The sequence below is a fragment of the Chelonia mydas genome, chromosome 2 (assembly GCF_015237465.2).
Source record: "Chelonia mydas isolate rCheMyd1 chromosome 2, rCheMyd1.pri.v2, whole genome shotgun sequence".
Lineage (NCBI taxonomy): Eukaryota > Metazoa > Chordata > Testudines > Cheloniidae > Chelonia > Chelonia mydas.
In genome coordinates this window covers 156,753,857-156,774,624 of record NC_057850.1, presented here as the reverse complement: position 1 = coordinate 156,774,624, position 20,768 = coordinate 156,753,857, and the positions used below count along the sequence as shown (strand labels likewise).

Sequence of the window (20,768 nt, the reverse complement as noted above, 5' to 3'; positions counted from 1 at the left end):
GTAAAACAGGGAAAGTAGTATTTTCCTAACTCATAGGATGTTGTGAGGATAAATACATTAAAGATTGTGAGGCACTCAGATACTGATAATGGGAACTATAAGTACCATAGATAGACAGACCAACTATATATATAGATAGATAGTTTTCCTTGAAGCAATAATTACTGGGACAATGATTTTTCTTGGAATGAGACAAATGTGTTTTAGGAACTGGTGATCTGTGTTTCAGTTACTTTCCTGCCTACTGAATTAATGTAATAAGACAGTATTGCATAGATTCTTTTAGAGCCAGGGTTCTCAAAATTATTTGATCGGGTCCCCCTTCTTTGTGTCTGTAGTTGTTTGCGCCTCCCCTCTGAGTACATATATCACCAGTCACCTCTGAAGACAGCACTGTGCCAGCAGCAGCACAGAAGTAAGGGCGGCAATGAGAAAATTGATATTTGTCAATATCACTTTTCACAGCAGATTTAGTTCCCCATTGCCACCCTTACTTCTGCGCTGCTGCTGCCACTCTGGGGCTGACAGCCAGAGCCCTGCCACCTCCAGGTGAGGGATGGGGCGAGAGAGTGAGGAGAGCCTGAGCCCGGGCTGCCTCCAGGTGAGGGAATGAGGGTCGGGGGGGAAGGAGAGTCAGAACTCATTCCTCCATTGACACATTCCTGCACCTCCCTTGGGAGGCCTGCCCCATAGTTTGCGAACCGCTGTTTAGAGTGTCCTGTCTCTGCCCAGATACATTTAAATATGAAGCAGGCAAAGATTATTATATTGGTAAAGGGACCACATTGCTCTCGCTATTCAATGAGATGTTCCTCAAGCTGTTGGATAGCTTTCGTGCAGAGAAAGAGAACAGATAAACCGAATAAAAGTTACAAATACCCATTCTTACAGAGCCTAGCTCGATTCTAGTATGTTGGAGTGTATTTCTGAGAATAATTATGTATCACGCTAGCAGGGTGGCTGCTTACTGAGTCCCCCCCTTATGGCAGAGGTCACTCTGTCATGTCCTGCTACCAATTTCTTCCTTCTTCAGTACCCCTTAATAATTCACAGTCCACAGATAATTAAAACATTCCCCTACTGGGGTCCTAGTTATTGAGTCCTCATATACTGGCCCAAACCCCAGTTAATTCACTCTTTCCCTTTAGGCAGGGAGTCCGCAGCCCTTCTTCCCAGAGGTAAGTCCCAGGAGTCTCCCAAAAGTCTCTCAGGCCTTCTTTGGCTGGAGCTCAGCATTCTGGTTCAGGCTGTCAGGCCCAAACCTGTCTGTCAGACTGGGTCTCTAGCAGGAGCCTCCTATTTACTGCAGCTCCTCTCTGTCACAGCACCCTTGGTCTCAAGGTCTTCCCTGCAGGAGCCTTTCACATTCTCTCTGCAGACTGTCACCCTTCTGCTGCCGTTTACAAGCAGGGATCCTCAAAATCCCCTTTGCTGCAGAAAAATACAGAATTTGCATTTTTATAGAGAATGTTTAGTTTTTACATTTGTGAAAAAATAAAAACATATGCAGTAGCATCCCATTTATCCAAGCCTCCATCGTCTGGCTCTCCGTATTAACCGGACCGGGGATGAGAGCTCGAGCCCTGGGCAGTGGGGCTCAGGCTGGCAGCCCTAGGTGGCTCAGCTCAGGCTGTCAGCCCTAGGCAGCAGGGCTCCCCATTGTGGCTAGGGAAACTAAATTCAGCGTTTCATTTTAATTGCAGAAAAACATGATTTTTATGGGGTATTTTTAATCAGAGAATTTTGTGGGTTTTTTTATCATGGAAAACTAGGATCCCTCCCAGGTCTGGCTCATTCTGTAATCAGCATTAGTTAGCTTCAGTTGTCAAGGGATGAGCCACGCTGGTTCAATCACCCTTTTCTCCAGCTTTAAATCCATGGCTTTGGAGGGTTGAGAATAGAATAGTTTTAACCCATAATAGCCATCCTGATACAATTCCTCTCCACTGGCCATGCGCAATCCTGTTTGTTTAAAAGTTCTTCTTCTTTCAGTGTCTTTTATATGTGAGACTCTGTGTTATTTGATGAAATTTACCCTGCAGGGAAGAAGGTTTTGTCAGAAGTCAGGTCTGTAGGTGTTTATATGAGAACGTTTAACTGCTCCCACTGCGTGCTTTGGAAATTATCTCATAGCCAAACCCTCCTCTCTGTTACTGAGAAATCTATGGATGAAACTATGGCCCTACTGAAGTCAGTGGGAATTGCCAGTGATTTCAGCTGGATCAGAATTTCACCATAGGAGTCAAAAGTTTCTGAACTCAGAGAATACGTGATGGGAGGCCCCACTCATTGATGGAGTTTTTGTTTTCTTGTTAGCAGGTTGCAAACTCAATGCTCCCCTCCGCTGGAGTACAAAAAGGCCATTTTATGATAGAGTTTTCTGGGACAGCTAAGTATAAAGACACTTCTCCCAGTTCCCATGTTTAATGAATTTCAATCTGTTTAAATAGAAATATTATAAGAAATGAAAAAGAAAGCAGGGGAAAATCATATCCGATTGCGTGAGAGGGAGGAAGAGCTTGAAATCTGACCATGTTAAACACTCACAAGTAATGAACAATAAATACTGTGTTAGGAGATGAGGTTCTCAGATCAGTAGATTCAGTGTCTCCCATGCTTTGACCAGGGACTGTCTAGGGGTGTGAGGAATGTATTGTCATGTTTGTTATGCGCTTTGGAGCCTCAGTTTTGGAGTTCAGACTGAGCTGCAGTTAATGGGGAGAGTGCTGTCCTATCAGTGAACTGCGAGGCCAACTCGCTGTGCAGAACTTTTATGTATGTGGCTCAAGTAGCTTCATTCTCTCATATTGTTGCCATTGCTGCCTCAAGCCAAAATGCAATGCTTACATCTGGTACAGTGGCATGCAGCACATCTGGAAATACTGTCAGCTGCTGAATGACCAAGTTACTTTCTTTTCTTTCAGTTCCGTCTGGTGGTAAAAACAGCACTGAAACTGCAGCTGGTGTTTGTGGAGTATACGGAATCTAATGCACCACTTTTAATCCAGGCAGTATCCACAGTAGATGAGAAGAGAGGTGAGTAGCTGATAATATAGGATGAAATCTAGGCTTTACTGAGAGTTTTGCCATCGATCTCAGTGAGGCCAAGATTTCAGCTGTGGTGTGTGTTTGTCTGTTTATCCCAGAGGAATCTGCCTCAGTGATTATTTGTCCCACAGTCATTTTACAGAACTGCTGCTTGATTTTTTTAAAAAACATGTTTAAAGTATTAATACAACACGGAGTCACTGTGAGAAGTACCCTTCTTCTCAAAATAATTCCATGGGTCTCATTAGGGCTGCTGGTGGGGTAAGATACCATTTCACAGGAATAAGTATGTCAGAATCTGTCACATAGTGAAAATGTACATTAAAGACATTGATGAAACCTGTCTTCAGTGTTACCAGCCAGTAGAAGTTACTTTGTTTTCCTACTACGACTCTAAGACTATATGGAACTTCTCCATAATTAGTCTATCTAAGGTCCCGTATCTATCTCTATGGCCCTCATTACTGGGATATCTAGGGGCCTCACAATTTGCTAGTGTAATAATTTTCACAACATCTCTGTGAGATAGGGAAAAGCTGTCATCCCCATTTTACAGATGAGAGACTGAGTGACTTACCTCTGTCATACAAGAAGTCTGTGGCAAAGCAAGGAATTGAACTCTGGTCTCCCAAGTTGTAAGTGAGTGCTCTAACCTCAGGATCATGCTTTCTCTTCTTGCTTAAAAGCGGCCATCTAACATGGAGAAAAAACATGTCATCAGTGTTGTCCTTTTGTCATCCAAAAAACCTAAACAAACATAGTACCAGTATGAACTGTACATAGAAAATGGTCTGTTTGTTGCATTGCAATAAAATCCTCCAGCAGATACTATGCTGAGACCTGTCATCCTTTACATCCAGGAAAAAAGACTTGTATTAAAAAATGTGCACACAATTAAGAAAAGAACAAAAATGTTGTGGTGGGGTTTTTTGGGTGGTTCTTCCCACAAAAGTATTGCAGAACTCCAAGGACATGCTCTTTTGATTTGAACTCTTCCTTTGACTCCAGAAAGGTTTGTGAGGCTGCAGACCCATTGTTGTGGTCTCACACACATGGAGATTAAAACAAAGTTCCCATCCTTGGAATGTTTGCCTTGCTGCTGAACTTCTTCAAAACGTTATGGTTAAAGTAAAACAAATGATTGGTGGGAACAGAAGCAGGGTGCGGGATGTTAGGGAGAGAAGAGAAAGTTACCAGTTTTCACTTTTGACTATCAGAATTGGTGTGTTGAAAAGATTAAAAAAGAGCCATAAATCCTCTGTGGCCGGGTGGAAGGCAAGGGGATACTTTAAAAATGTGGACTGTTCAGGTTGGTTTTCTGTTTTGAATTAAAACCCATAAACCTTAGAATGCTATACAGCAGAAATGTACTTATAGTGCTCATGTAATAGTGAGTTCTATGATTTATTTTTACAGCCAATTGTAGTATTTCCTCAGCCCTCTGAACTCACTTATCTTCTCAATATGTTCAAATCACCAGCTGTTCCCGTGCTAGCAAACACCATTAAACAATGGCGGGGGGAGGGAGAAGGGGAAAAAACATGCTACCATGTGCCATCCCCTTTTATATCCGATGGATGGTCTTGGGCCTACATTTCACTCCCCCAAAAAAGTAATAAAAGAATTTGAAAATCAACATAAAATTTTGAAAAAGTATACTTATGGTTAGATGATTGTTGAAAGCAAAGTGGGAGATTATTGGAATTCTCATACCAGTTGGGAGGCATATTGCATCATGGTTGAGCTGTAGCTCACGAAAGCTTATGCTCAAATAAATTTGTTAGTCTCTAACGTGCCACAAGTCCTCCTTTTCTTTTTACAAATAACTTGTTATCCTTATATATCCACTATGCTTAAAAAAAAGTCCCTTTCAATTATATTAGAAATTCCTCAAGAGTAAAACAAGAAACTACAAGAGGAGGTGTGTGTTATTGTCCTGTCTGTTTAGGGTTTGGGGTTTTTTTAAGGTAATCAGAGGAACAGCATTTCTTTTTTAGTTGTGGTGATGCTGCCTTTTTAATTACAGTTGGTAATTGCTGCCTTGTAACGGTGGCAGACCTGCTTTAAAAGATTTGTTTATTAGATGGAAGAAAAGAGGAAGAATATGTTACATGCCTTGTTTTGGAAATTTTATCATAAATCTTAGAGCTAACTAATTAAGTTCAATGCTGCTTTGAAAAAAGCCCTGTTTTTCATTCACATGCAAGGCGATGAGATATGACATAATTCTTTAACATGTGTACCACACATGATTAACCCCCCCAAAAAAATCCCCAACCTTAATAATTCAACCCTGTTTCCAAGTGATCCCATCTGTGATTTCTCTGCTAGAGTACATCCATATGCAAACTGAAATACAAAGCTCTATAGAAGCTGCCGGCTTAATAATGGATAAAAGCAGATCATAGGTAAGCAACTGTACAGTCCCTAGAACATATGGAGCACCCTCTTGCTCACCCTCCCTTATTTAATTTTTGTCTGCTGTCTGTTCTTAGCTACAAGGGAACTCTCTCCTTTCAATTGAAGGGTTGTGTACTGGGGGGGGAGGGGGGGCTGGAAAGTGCTGTAGGAATTCTACAGTGCTTCCAGCTGCTACTTTATCACAAGCATCTTTTTTTAATTCAGAGATGAAAGCGCCGTGTCTGAACTGAGCCCGATAACATCCTGTTTGTGTGTATTGTTTCTGCAACTTTGGCTGCTGTTATATGGCTTGTAAGCAGCCTGTAATATCAGAATAGTTCATGTTTTCTTCCCTTATCAAAACAGAATTAGATATTCAGGAGCTTAATACTGATATTCCTAAAATCAGATGAAAGAATGTACATGCACATAATACGCTTAAAAAACAAGCGTAAATGTAAAGGTTGTCACCTGTTAGTGCTTATAACTACTAGAGATATACAGATAAACCTCTCTCAGTGGATGAATTCTCACACAGCAGTACCAATTGCACCTTACTCCTCACCTATGGTATTCGTCTTCTCCTGGGCTTTTCATGAACAGAAAACTATTTGTGTTTACTTGCATGTCTGCCCTGTGATGTGGAGACTGTATATTAGGACTTGGCTGACCCCACCAAACTCAGCTTCCTTTTTTTATTAGATTTGAACAAAATTCATATGCACACAGTTTTAAGGAGAGGCCAAAAAATAGTCAGAGACTCAGGAAGTAACTAGATATACTATTTGGATATACTGTATTTAAAGTGTCCTGGATCATCTAGGACGTAATGGTTGTCACTGTGCTTTACACCATCCATGGCCACTCTGAACTTAGTGGCAGCAATGTGAAGGAAGCTCAAATGATCCTTCCCCAAAAACACCACGCTTCAGCTAAAGGAGAATCTCCAGTAGCTGTCAGCAATAGGAAGCCTCTGACATACATGAGAGCGGTTCTGGTTCCATTCAGTAGGAAGGCACTGGTACACATACAGAGAAAGAAATTTCTTCCAGTTCACTGCAGGAAGCCTGATTTTTCTCTCTCATCAGTTTTACTACTGGTATTGCATGGAAGTCATAAGCTTGTGCTTTTAATAGTGCCTACCTCTTGAATAACTCGCTTCATCAGCAGATCTCAAAGCACTTTTCAGAGTCAGTTTCATCATCTCCTTTTTACAGATGGAGAATTTGGGAAACAGAGAGGTGAAGTGACGTGCCCCAGGTCACCCTGTAGACCAGTGGCAGCGCTAGGAATAGAACCAGGTCACATGAGTCCCAGCCCAGTGTTCTGTCCAGTAGGCCACACTGCGTCCCCTTATGTCACAGTCTGCTGTCACAAAAAATGTTGCCACAAATTCAGCATTTTACCTTCGTTGCATGATTGTGCAGGAGGAGGAGCCAGGTTGTATGGAGACTACATTTGTTTACCACACAGCATGGAGAATTAACAAATGTAGGTAGATAACAGTATAAAAAGAAAAAAAAACCAAACAGCTGAACATTAAATGGATTTAGTTTTTCAGTAAAGAGAGGCCTGACCTGAAAAGTTTAGCTCTCACTCAAAATTTGAACGTCTTCAAAGTTTGAAGAGGTCTGACCATTACAGTTGGTGGCAAGCCAGGGCTTTTGGATCTAGATACAAATTTCCCTCACATTTGGGAGTGTTCAGATCTGTGGTTTTGGTTTGAACTCATGTGTAGTCTGAGATGTTTGAAAGCTTTCCACAATATGAATATTCCTCTTCAAGGGAAGGTAGGAAGAATAAAGGAAAATGAAGAAGCAAGCATACAGCTTCATGTTTTTCAAGGCTCCTAGATAAGAGTCATTGTCTTGCTGCAGCCTCTTGCGAATTTAGAGGACATATACACACTTCAGTAACAAGATGAGAGAATTCAGAGGAGTAGCCGTGTTAGTCTGTATCCATAAAAACAATGAGGAGTCATTGTGGCACCTTAGAGACTAACAAATTTATTTGGGCATAAGCTTTCGTGGTTATATCCCAAAAGCTTATGCCCAAATAAATTTGTTAGTCTCTAAGATGAGAGAAGATAGCCTCACAGGTAACCTCATGCTTTCTCTTTGATTGTGCACCTCAGGATCACAATGAGAAAATGCATCAGAGGGGTAGCCGTGTTAGTCTGGATCTGTAAAAGCGGCAAAGAGTCATGTGGCACCTTATAGACTAACAGATGTATTGGAGCATAAGCTTTCGTGGGTGAATACCCACTTCGTCAGATCGCATGTATAAATGCAATCCATGCATGTATAAATCCAGAGGCAGGTATAAATATGCAAGCAAGAATCAGGCTAGGGATAACGAGGTTAGTTCAGTCAGGGAAGATGAGGCCCTCTTCTAGCAGTTGAGGTGTAAACACCAAGGGAGGAGAAACCGCTTTTGTAGTTGGCTAGCCATTCACAGTCTTTGTTTAATCCTGAGCTGATGGTGTCAAATTTGCAAATGAATGAAGCTCAGCACTTTCTCTTTGAAGTCTGGTCCTGAAGTTTTTTGCTGCAGGATGGCTACCTTTAAATCTGCTGTTGTGTGTCCAGGGAGGTTGAAGTGTTCTCCTACAGGTTTTTGTATATTGACATTCCTAATCTCTGATTTGTGTCCTTTTATCCTTTTACGTAGGGACTGTCCAGTTTGGCCGATGTACATAGCAGAGGGGCACTGCTGGCACATGATGGCGTAGATTATATTGGTGGACGTGCAGGTGAATGAACCGGTGTTGGTGTGGCTGATCTGGTTAGGTCCCATGATGGTGTTGCTGGTGTAGATATGTGGGCAGAGTTGGCATCGAGGTTTGTTGCATGGATTGGTTCCTGAATTAGAGTTACTATGGTGCAGTGTGTCGTTGCTGGTGAGAATATGCTTCAGGTTGGCAGGCTGTCTGTGTGCGGAGACTGGCCTGCCTCCCAAGGCCTGTGAAAGTGAGGGATCTTTGTCCAGGATGGGTTGTAGATCACTGATGATGCATTGGAGAGGTTTTAACTGAGGACTGTGTGTGATGGCCAGTGGAGTTCTGTTGGTTTCTTTCTTGGGCTTGTCTCACAGCAGGAGGCTTCTGGGTAGACGTCTGGCTCTGTTGATCTGTTTCCTTATTTCCTTGTGCGGGTATCGTAGTTTTGAGAATGCTTGGTGAAGATCTTGTAAGTGTTGGTCTCTGTCTGAAGGGTTGGAGCAAATGCGGTTGTACGTCAGTGCTTGGCTGTAGACAATGGATCGTGTGGTGTGTCTGGGATGGAAGCTGGAGGCATGAAGGTAGGCGTAGCGGTCATTGGGTTTTCGGTATAGGGTGGTGTTAACGTGACTGTCGCTTATTTCCACTGTGATGTCTAGGAAGTGGACCTCCCATGTAGATTGGTCCAGGCTGAGGTTGATGGTGGGGTGGAAGCTGTTGAAATCGTGGTGGAATTCTTCAGGGTTTCCTTCCCATGGGTCCAGATAATAAAGATGTCATCAATGCAGCGTAGGTAGAGAAGGGGCGTGAGTGGCGAGAGCTGAGGAAGCATTGTTCCAGGTCAGCCATAAAAATGTTGGCATATTGTGGGGCCATGCGGGTGCCCATAGCAGTGCCACTGGTCTGGAGGTATATATTGTCACCAAATTTAAAATAATTGTGCATGAGAATAAAGTCACAGAGCTCAGCAACCAGTTGTGCTGTGGCATCATCAGGGATACTCAGAAAGAAAAGGAGTACTAGTGGCACCTTAGAGACTAACCAATTTATTTGAGCATAAGCTTTCGTGAGCTACAGCTCACTTCATCGGATGCATAGAGACTGTCCAGTATGCATCCAATGAAGTGAGCTGTAGCTCACGAAAGCTTATGCTCAAATAAATTGGTTAGTCTCTAAGGTGCCAGTAGTACTCCTTTTCTTTTTGCGAATACAGACTAACACGGCTGCTACTCTGAAACCTATCAGGGATACTGTTCCTGACAGCTTGTATTCCATCTGTGTGTGGGATGTTTGTGTAGAGAGCCTCTACGTATATGGTGGCTAGGATGGTGTTTTCTGGAAGATCACCAATGCACTGTAGTTTTCTCAGGAAATCAGTGGTGTCACGGAGCTACCTGGGAGTACTGGTGGAGTAGGGTCTGAGTAGAGAGTCCACATATCCGGACAGTCCTTCAGTGAGAGTGCCAATGCCCGAGATGGTAGGGCATCCAGGATTTCCGGGTTTATGGATCTTGGGTAGTAGATAGAATAGCCTCAATCGGGGCTCTAATGGTATGCTGATTTGTTCCTGTGTTAGTGTAGAGAGTGTCCTGAGTAGACGGTGCAGTTTCTTAGTGTATTCCTCAGTGGGATCTGAGGAAAGTGGCCTGTAGAATTTGGTATTGGAGAGTTGTCTGGCAGCCTCCTTTTGGTAGTCAGACCTGTTCATGATGAAAACAGCACCTCCTTTATCAGCCTCTTTGATTATAAAGTCAGGGTTGTTTCTGAGACTCTGGATGGCATTGCATTCTGCACGACTTAGGTTATGAGGCAAGCGATGTTGTTTTTCCACAATTTCTGCCTGTGCAGATCGGCGGAAGCATTCTATGTATAGGTCCAGACTGTCTTTTCAACCCTCAGGAGAAGTCCATGTGGAGTTCTTCTTCTTGTGCTGTTGGTGGGAGGATATCTGTGTATCAGTGTGCTGTTCAGTGTTGTCTTGAAAGTATTCTTTGAGTCGGAGATGGCGAAAGTAGGCTTCCAGATCACCGCAAAACTGTATTATGTTTGTGGGGGTGGTGGGACAAAAAGAGAGTCCCTGAGATAGGACAGACTCTTCTGCCAGGCTGAGTGTGTAGCTGGATAGATTGATGATATTGCTGGGTGACTTAGGGGTACCATTGTTGTGGCCCCATGTGGCAGGTAGGATTTTAGATAGCTTACAGTCCTTTTTCCTTTGTAGAGAGGTGAAGTGTGTAATGTAGATCTCCTGTCTTATTTTAGGTTTCAGAGTAGCAGCCGTGTTAGTCTGTATCTGCAAAAAGAAAAGGAGGACTTGTGGCACCTTAGAGACTAACAGCTTTCATCGATGAAGTGAGCTGTAGCTCACGAAAGCTTATGCTCTAATAAATTTGTTAGTCTCTAAAGTGCCACAAGTCCTCCTGTTCTTTTTGTCTTATTTTAGTAAAGTCTGTTTGTATGGAAGGTTGATTATTTAGGAGAGTCTCCAGGTTGGAGAATGAGAAAATGGGCAGCCTAGATGCAAATGTCACATCCTCATCTAGCGTAAATTGGAGTAGCTCCATTGAAGTCACTAGAGCTACATTGATTTACGCTAGCTGAGCATTTGATCCAGAATTTCCATGTTATGTGTCAGGAAATAGCCTTTTGTAAACAACAACAGCCAATTACCTTCTGAAAAGCAAGTACTGCTGAAGTGGCTTGCTGATAACAGTGTCTGACTGACAGATTAAAATTAGACACCCGGAAAGCAGCGAAGCAATGGGTGTAGGCTAGCTAAGTTTGTGCTTTCATGGGTACCTGTGGATGTCATCTTTACATGGAAACAGGCAGGAGAATGTGGAATGGTAGAATACCAAGATATTGCATTTAAAAAAACAAAATGGAATTGTTCTAATCAAAATAAGGACTGTCTAGCTACAGAATAAAAGGCATTCTCCCCCCGAGAAGATCTTTCACTGAATCATAAATCTAGGATTAAGTAATTAATTTGTCATGTTATTGACAGTTCACTTCCTTACAAATAGCACTGTTGTCGGTCAGAATAATATAATTTCCCCTTTTTGTTTCTCTCTCTCTCTTTCTTGTTTTCTTACTTTTTTCTTTTTTCATTAGAAACCACAGGAAGACATTTTTGTAGTGAGGATATCATTCCTCCCAATCATATATCTTATTTGAGCAGAGTGAATTTGTTCCACATGTCTTTTGAATGTGTGTTCCTTGCACAAAAATGTCTGTTTATGTAGAGAGGCAAATGAAGAGAAGGCAAGTGGAACTGGAAAAGCTCATTACAGAATAGTGTTTTAATTAATGCATTAGAAAAAATACTGAGCAGTAGGGATAGCTCAGTGGTTTGAGCATTGGCCTGCTAAACCCAGGGTTATGAGTTTAATCCTTCAGGGGGCCATTTAGGGATCTTGGGCAAAAACTGGGGATTGGTCCTGCTTTGAGCAGTAGGTTGGACTAGATGACCTCCTAAGGTCCCTTCCAACCCTGATATTCTATGAATGTATCTCCAGCCCTTTTGTACCTTTGCCTTTGATATGGAAGCTGCCAAAAGCTTTCTGTTTTGTTTTGTTTGCAGTGAGGATTGGAGACTATTGGTATCAATAAAAGTAAAGGAACTGAAAATGGGAACGTTCTGCTGTCTGAATGTTCATGTGTAAGGAACTTTGCACACTATAAACTGCCATCGCTTTGTGAATGGCGTTCTCAATTAAGTCAATGGGAGATTTGCGTGTGTGTGGCAGGATATAAATTTGAAAGCAGTGTGAATGAGAGATTGCTCGCAGTGTTATGATGATAACTCATGTGGTGTATATGACAACCACAAAAGGATTATTTGTTAGGCTACAGCATCCTATCTTTGGGGTCACTGATACCTAATGACAGGTTCTGATGAATAATCTCTCGAGTTTCATTATATGAGTGTATTGTCACTCCATATCCTGCGGGTAGAGTTATGGAGGTGGATTTCTGTGAAGATTGGTCTGAATCATTTCTCTGCAGTTCAGAGAATGCCTTCCAGCTTTGCTGATCATGTAGTTGAATTAGTCTCTGCAGGTAAATAGTTGATAGCTTTCTGATTTCCCTCCTGATCCTCACATTTACTTCAAACACTACTGTCTGAACTTGGATCCTTCATTATCCGGTTCAGTTTCCTTGATAGATCAGTTTTGGCTCTTTCTTGAGTACATATATCCACCTCAGGTTTAGCCAAATAAATGTGATGGTTTTGCAGAGCATCTCAGACATAAGACTTTAGCTTGAGTCTACCAGCCATTTTCCTAAAGACCTATAGAATTACTTTATTTGGAGCAATAGTCTATTAAGTCACCTTGCTTTTCACAGATTTTGTAAGTATATGAGCCAAAACAAATATATAGTATTTCCCTTACTGAGTAAAACTGAGAGAATCACCTTTGAAGTGTGTGTGGCGGGGAAGATATAGGGAGGGGTTATTAAAATAATTCAGGTAAAAAGTAGGACAAAAGATATATCACTCTTGCACTGATGCTTTTTGTCTGGGAAGCATAAACTGGGATTCAATGCAGTCGTCTTTATTTCAGTCATCAGCACTTGTCGTGATATAGGTACCTGTCCCAATAATACACTATACAACTGTAATATCATAGAATCATAGGACTGGAAGGGACCTTGAGAGGTCATCTAGTCCAGTCGTCTGCACTCATGGCAGGACTAAGCATTATCGTTGGCTATATAGGTGTAAATATTGATGCATCAAAGAACTGTACAAACTAATTGTTTAGCAATTTATCTAACCATTTGCTATTATGAATCTGTGGTACATATTGTCTGAACCTGTTCATTTTTCTAGATTACATGATGAGCTACTGTTTCTGTTTTACTCTTAGGAGCCAAGCCATGGTCCAACATTATGGAGATCCTGGAGGAAAAGGACGGGGTTGACACTGAACTGCTGGTTTATGCAATGACCTTAGTTAACAAGGTTTGTTTTAACACATTAATATCATTAGCAATATTAGTACTCATTTATTTTCAGTTACATAATGCTCAAAGGCGTTGTGGGCATTTGGCAGATATATAGCAAGACCAGTCTTGTCCCAAGAGCTTACAGTGCAAGCCACTCAAAGCCAAACTGGATTAACCTTATCTAGAGAACACTATTTGTTGTTTTAGTACTGTGCCTTTGGCCACCATTCTACTCTGTTTTTATAAATATAACATTAACAACAGCAGATGCCATGATGGGGGGCACTAAATATATCTTTGTATAAGTAAAATAAATATTCAAATGCTGTTTAATCTCAACATGCAACAGCTGTAAAATTCAGGTCTTCTCTTTCCATCTTCTCTTTTCCATCCCTTAGAATACTACCAGATCTCCAGGTTAGTGAGGAAAATGAGGCTTTATAGTAGCTGAAAGAGAAGTTCTTTTCAAATTAATTGGCTGGTGTGGTGGGAAGTCTGAGCAGTTGGGTAGAGGGAGAGGTATGAGAGCATATTCACTTGAAGTGAATGCTGTGGTGCTTTGGGATTGTGTGAGGTTTAGGCAGATAGAAAGAGGCGTTTAGGTGTTTGAGAGTCTGTGGTGGGTGGGGTGGTGGAGGACAGGGATTTTGGGGGGCACAGGAGACAGATAAGGACAGTAGTGTGAGCACTAGATGGGAGTGGCAGTTTATGGATCAGTAAACTCCGGGGCAGCTTTCTGAAGGTTAGTGCACATCATTATGCCAACCTATCAGTATGAATAAAATTGATGGTTACTCTTGTTATTTATCATTTGTGTAACGGCGCCAACCAGGATCAGGACTCCATTTTGCTAGATGTTGTGCCATCACATAGGGAGAGACAGTTCCTGTCTCCAAAGAGCTCAAAATTTAATTAGAAAAAAGACTCAACAAATGAGTGTAACAAACCATAGGGATGGGGCGGACAAGCATAATGGTAATAAGATCCCCTGGTTACAAAGGCTAGCTTTGTGCGCAATTTGATGGTTCCAGAACATTTGATTTTTTTTCCTCTATGCATCGAGTGTAATGAATTTAACAGGTCTGAGTGCTAATGAAAGGGTTTCTGTTTGAAAAGGAAAAGGTGCCATGATTTTTTTTCTTGTTTATCGTTCTCAAAGGTTTTTATTACAAGTAGCTGTTCCATTGTAAAATCAAATGTTATCTAAAATATGCATGTACACACACAAAATAAAACCAAAAGGCCATAAAAATGAGAAGCTAGTTAGAAAAAAGTTCTTAACCTGTAAAGTAATCATCAAATGAGTCAGATTTTTAAAACTGACCTTTTAAAGAAGACAGAAAGCCAGAATGTATTTAGGAACCAAAATATCATTGTGCTTTATGGTTTTGTTTAACAGGTCAGAGTGTTACTAACATTATGACCTGTTAAATTCATTATATTCGTTCAAGTACCTTCAGTTTGTCAATTCTGGTCATAAATCACAGTATGAATTTATTCCTACTGCATAGTACTTTCTCAGGCTCTTGTTCATGGCTACAGTAAATGCTTTTTGGTAAAGTAGCTTCTCTTTTAATGCTTGGAATTGCCCTTGGAAACAGCCTGGTAGTGCCAGATCCCCCAGTAACATCACTGTTGTCATGATGTTTCATTTAAAACCAACTCGTGGTCCTGTTGAAATCAGTGGCAAAACTCCCATGACTTCATTAGGATAAGAAACCTTCTGAAAGGCATTTCTCGATTCACATATGTATGTAACTCCCACTAAAGCAGGAAAACATGTCCCCAGGAGTCTTTTTCCATGCCCATTTCATGCCATGTTGTATTTCATACTGGGTTCCCTCTTTCTGGGGGTTATACCTCTTAATCTTGTCTGGGAATTGTCAGCCACTAGCATTTGTTTTATTACTTCATCCCGTATTGACTTATTTTCATCCCACAGTGGATTTCTTTAGGTCTGAGCCCATCATTCCTCCTTGTAACTTTTTTTAGGAGGGTCGTGTAGACCTAGCCTAAGAGACCAGTTTTGCCACACTTATGCACATTGGGTGACACCATGCTCTAAACTGGCTTGCATACTACTTGTAATAAGGTGCTACTCAACATGAGTTCTTAAGCTTATTTGGGCCTGATTCTCACTTGCCCTGCACCTTGTATAGTCATTAACAACAACATAAACTGAGTGTAAAATGCTACCAAATCAAAATAGCAGTACATTACACCCACTTTGCAATGGTGTAAATGACTGCCAGAAGTCAAAAGAGCAACAGAGAATCAGGCCCATTTCTGTTTAAACAAATCTCTCTCCAATAAGAAAAGGAGGACTTGTGGCACCTTAGAGACTAACCAATTTATTTGAGCATAAGCTTTCGTGAGCTACAGCTCACTTCATCGGATGCATAAAATGGAAAGACTGAATGAAGTGAGCTGTAGCTCACGAAAGCTGATGCTCAGATAAATTGGTTAGCCTCTAAGGTGCCACAAGTACTCCTTTTCTTTTTGCGAATACAAACTAACACGGCTGCTACTCTGAAACTCTCTCCAATAGTTCATCTTCTCTCCGACTTCATTCTGCTGTTGAGCCATAATAATGGATTCATCACATGGCAGTCATTTTCAGTACTAGGCTGGGAGGGCATATTGCAGTACAAACTGTACTGTGACTTCACTGCACAGTAGCAGTGTGTGACTAATGGTAATATTGTGAATTCACCCGCCAAAAAAAGTCTAGACTGTGATAAGAAAAGCTCTGTATTAAACCCAGAAACAAATAGAAATGGGAGTTCAAAAAGTTATTGTGGAGTAAATTATTTTTATATAAATATTCTTTATTTTCAAGTCTGTGAAAGTGTCTCTCTACTTTTAATGGTAAATGTTTGTCACAATTAGAAATGCTTTATATATGCTGAAACTCTTAATAAGACCCTTTAGACAAGGTAGCAAGTATCCCTTCAGTAAGATTTTAAAGAATGAAAAGGAAGGAAGGAACTGATATTTCTGCTGTCTAGATCAACTTGTACATTAAGAATACTACTATTACCTAAGGACTTGAAGACAGTAGGCACATGGCTTGGGATAATTGTTGCTGGCTGAGCATCAATCAGCTGTGTGGCTCACCCTTCTCCTTAAGGCTGAAGAGACAGGAATCAATAGGAAACCAGCTTGCCTTGCTCAGATAAACCTTTTCTAAATTTTTTCTCTCTCTCTCTCTGCTTTTGTTCCTGTGCTTAATACCTTAATATTTGCTGCTTTTTAGTTCTGCAGTTAAGTAGAACCAGGGAAGGATCCATATATATATATATATATATATGGTTTTGTTTGTTATCTTTTTTTTTTTTACATATTTTCCCAGAGTTTTTGGTTAGACTCTGCTCCACTTGATGTTTTGTTTTTTCTAGCTGTGTCTCACTAACCCCACTCTTTGTTTCTTGTTTAACCACACTCACATACACTGCCACTTACAAATTCTTGTAAAACTTTTTTAATTCTCTTCAAAACAAATCAATGTCAATGTTGTCCCTTTGATTCTCAGACGCTGTCGGGGTTGCCAGATCAGGACTCTTTCTATGACGTGGTGGACTGTCTGGAAGAGCTAGGCATCGAAACTATTTCACAGAGACACTTGAACAAGAAAGGAACAGACTTGGACTTAGTTGAGCAATTTAACATTTATGAGGTAACATAACATTCCCTGTTTTATGCATCTTACAGCTTGTGCAAACTTCAAAGCTGGGTATGGGGGATATGTAACCTAGGTGAAACTTGGTTATCTATTTTCTTTTAAAAGAAAAACATCTGGTTCCTGGAAGTGTTACACACATTCGTATATGTGACCTACTCCGGTACATGACTACATGCAGTACAAATGCATTTCATACTAGAGATAGGTTATACGTCAAGGTGAAACAGCACATTTACTAGCCTCTTTAGAGGCAGTTCTGCCTGCAATTAAAACTCTTTCTCAAACTGCTAGTTACACATCAGACTCCCTAAGTCAGTAAAAGTTCTTTCCATATGCAAAAGCATTCAGTGCACAAAAAAATGTCCAGCCTACATCAGCTTCACGTACACGGCTCTCTCTACAATTGATTGCCCAGTGAGTCCTTGTTTATGAGTTTATACTGGATTAATTCCTACCCGACTTGCAGTGATTGGGTAATGACTGACTCCACATTCACCACCTGTGAAATATTTATGTGCAAAGATAGGATATTTGGTTTCTTAACGATTAGACACTTTTCAGACTTTGCTTTTTTTAGGCCGAAAGTAATATAAAGTGCACGTGAATTTATGTCATGGTGCGGTGAAATGAAATTACTGCCTCTAGTACTAAGTCCAGCTGCAGAGACATTGGGCCTGCTTCTCTTCTTTCTTATGCCAGCTTTACCCCGTGGTAATTCCATTGATTGTAGTGGAATTACTTCTGATTTATACCGGTGTTAGATGAGTCAGGCAAAACGTAGGAACAGAGGCCCTAATGCTCAACTGAATGTAGTCGCACCAACTGAAAACTTATGTGGCTCATTGGAGAATAAGGTCCAGAAACGTCCTCTCTGGTTTTTGAAATCCATCATGATACCAATTGACAAGAACAGGTTTTCTCAATTTTACTGAGAGAGTGGTAAAAACAGATAAAGATATTAAGCTGGCATGAAAGTGTGTTAATTTCTTTCTTGGTTGAGAAGAAATTTGTAGGCCAGTGGGCTAGCTTGCCTTTATTGTATGTACTGCTTTGCATTATATTCTGCTTTGCATTATATTCAGCGGTAATGCAAGAAACCTACAGGCCTGTATCCTGTAAGACATTATCTTCAGCAAGTTAGGATAAGGCTTGAGGCCTATGAACTTTGAACAGATAAACTTTGCACAGATAAATGGCCCAATTGAAAACACCAAGTATTTGGGGAGCTGAAAATAGAGTTTATGGGGAAATTCTGACCACAGGTACAGAATTCAACAGAAGTGTCCAGGCAATAAACTGATGTCTCTAACAGGTACATGAGATACATCTAAGGCTAGCCTGCTTGCTTGCCTATATATCTTTCCTTATAAGTTTCTTATTTTTGTATGAGTTTGATTCTTTGTTTTATCATAATAAGTTTACAGGTTTATATTAGAGTATATTTTGGCTATAACACAAGGGACCTGCAGGTCACATCCTGTATGTTGAGCTAAGGCAGTTTGCATACATATGTTTGGGACCTTTCACTGAGATAGATGGTGATGAGCTAAAGCATAAGGTCCATATATGGCTGCGACCTTTAACATGGAGGATGTGTTAAAGCAGGTTGGCACAGGGGCTTTCCTAAGTTCATACCCTTTTAAACTTAACAGGTACACCACACCTTGGAACTTGGAAAGAACCGAAATAACCAGTTAGGACAGAAATAAAAATGTGATACTTAACCACAAAAGGGCCATGGTAACAAATGGACTTATATGATAATGAGTGGAGATCTTTGATATACTAACCTATAGGGAAAAGGTTAGTAAGGTGAGGAAATACAAATAAGGAAAAGGGGGAAAATCACCTACTGAATATGCATCAAACATAGCAGTGTCAGCGTAACATATTATAAAAGTGGCATCCCAGCCTAGGGGCACTAGGAGGACGAGGAGATGTAGTCCTTGGGAGATGCCAGAATGATGGTCACTGGTGATGATGGGGAAGGTGATGAGGAAGATGATGGCTAACGTTTCAGGTTGTTCTACAGGAGATGATGTGAGTATATGGATGTGCGGATGTACATTCCGTAGTATCTCCGTCTTACTAAATTGGGGTGTTTGTGACTGTGTTAAATGTATTATTAAACTATATTTGTAAATATAAAAGAGTTGCTATAGGGTGAGTGTTACAACTGCGCACATTGGGGTTCCCAATTATATAATAATTTGAATAATACTGGGCCTGATCTTGGGGCAAGAACCTGGCAGCCCTCAAAGTGATAACTGGGGGTTCTTAAGTAATCAGTATAATTTAATAAATAATCTAAAGATCAGGCAACAGATTGTAGCAACATTTGTAAAGCTCCAAAGTAGTCCGCTATGTATAATATCTCCATGGCCCTCATGTAACTACTTTCTAGAGAGTAGAAAATCTAATGGCCAGACTGAGTTTCAAGAGATGTGGATTTTGTTTATGGACCTGTCCCAGACTTCCTGTGGGACTTTAGTAAATCACTTAACCTCTCTGTGGCTCAGTTTCCTCATCTATAAAATGAGGATTGTATACCATTACCTCCAGTGGTGGAGTGGGAATTCACAAGACTCAAGGTAAAATCCTGTCCCTTTTGAAGTTGGTAAGAATTTTACCATTGAATTAAATAGGGCCAGATTTTCTCCCAGGGATTTTCAAAGGCGTAAGGGAATGAGGTCCCCAAATCCCACTGTAATATAATGGGAGCTAGACATCTAACTCCCTTAGATTTTGAAAATCCCAGCCTAAATGTTTACAAAGCTCTCGAAGATCTGCAGATGAGAGGGTCTATGCAATCCCAGTGTATGAATAGCAGCAGTAAGATGAGTATGTAGCATTTAACGAGGAGTAGCTGTGGTAATGGTGAGTATAGTAAGAGTCAGTTAAGTTCTGCTGGGAGCAATGACTTCATGGTTGGGGATGATATGCAGCTACATATTCATTGTTAAAATGTGAGTGAAAACATAGGAAATCTAGAGATAACATGTGAAAAGTCTCCCCTTTTGTTCCTTTCAGATGACACTGAGACATGAGGATGGAGACGAGACTGCTGATCCCCCGCCCAATGGGCGCAAAGATAGAAGAAGGGCCAGTCTTGGCTCCAGTGAACGAAGGGGGTTAGAGCGCAGGAGAAGCCGCAGACATTCAGCCCAGAGCATCAAAAGCACTTTATCAGCTCCTGCAAGTCCCTGCAGTCAGTCGAGCCCAAGCTTCATGTTAGGCCATGGACAGCGTATTGAAGATCTTAGTGAGAAGTAAGTGCTTGAGACAAGAAACATTCCTTTATTCTCATAGTTGTGCCTTTCTGTTGTATTCATTGCACATCATTGACTCTGATCATGGTAAACTGTTCAGTTATTTCATTTTCTCCTGCTTTTCTTGCTTTATTCAGAATTTCTCTTAATGGACAAAAAGGTAAAACGCTACCAGAGGTTTAAAGAAAGAAAGGTGTGATCACTTGGTTCTTCTATATTCACCTGCCTTTAAGATGCATATGTTCCCTATGAATACCTGCCTGTCAGTACTATATTTCATTAATCTTTAGAAGAAACAAACCTTCAAAGTGATCTGTAAAATAAACAAATACATTCCTGAGTCCGTATTACCATTTGTCCCACAGGAATGGACATGAATGGCATGAGATAGAACATTAATAGGGTGAGATCTTAACAACATTTATTGATAGAATTTTCATCTATTGTAATATATGGACAGAATTTCCATCTGATATATCCATATAGTAGAAGATTCAAATTCTACAGCGAGGCCCTGGTGAAATCATAAACATCAAGATTTATTACACTTGTGCAAAGTTATTGGTTGTGTGGTTGGAATGAATTCATGTGAGACGTTTTCTTTTTACAATCAGTGCTCCAAAACGTATATTTTCTTTCAAAGCTGAGCTGTTGTTTTTAATAGATGTGATGTTATATTTAAGAATTAACAAATGAG

At 40.8% G+C, this 20,768-nt stretch overlaps 1 protein-coding gene across 5 annotated transcripts in view; it reads left to right on the top strand.

Moving 5' to 3' along the window:
- Window positions 1-20,768, top strand: part of FHOD3 (formin homology 2 domain containing 3) — a 611,741-nt gene that overhangs the window by 431,407 nt on the left and 159,566 nt on the right. For all 5 annotated transcript variants that reach the window (XM_043540433.1, XM_043540432.1, XM_037889932.2 and 2 more), the window contains exons 7-10: window positions 2,925-3,036; window positions 13,042-13,136; window positions 16,653-16,796; window positions 19,833-20,071. In XM_043540433.1, the coding sequence (XP_043396368.1) occupies window positions 2,925-3,036; window positions 13,042-13,136; window positions 16,653-16,796; window positions 19,833-20,071 (590 nt within the window). The remainder of the gene's footprint in view (window positions 1-2,924; window positions 3,037-13,041; window positions 13,137-16,652; window positions 16,797-19,832; window positions 20,072-20,768) is intronic.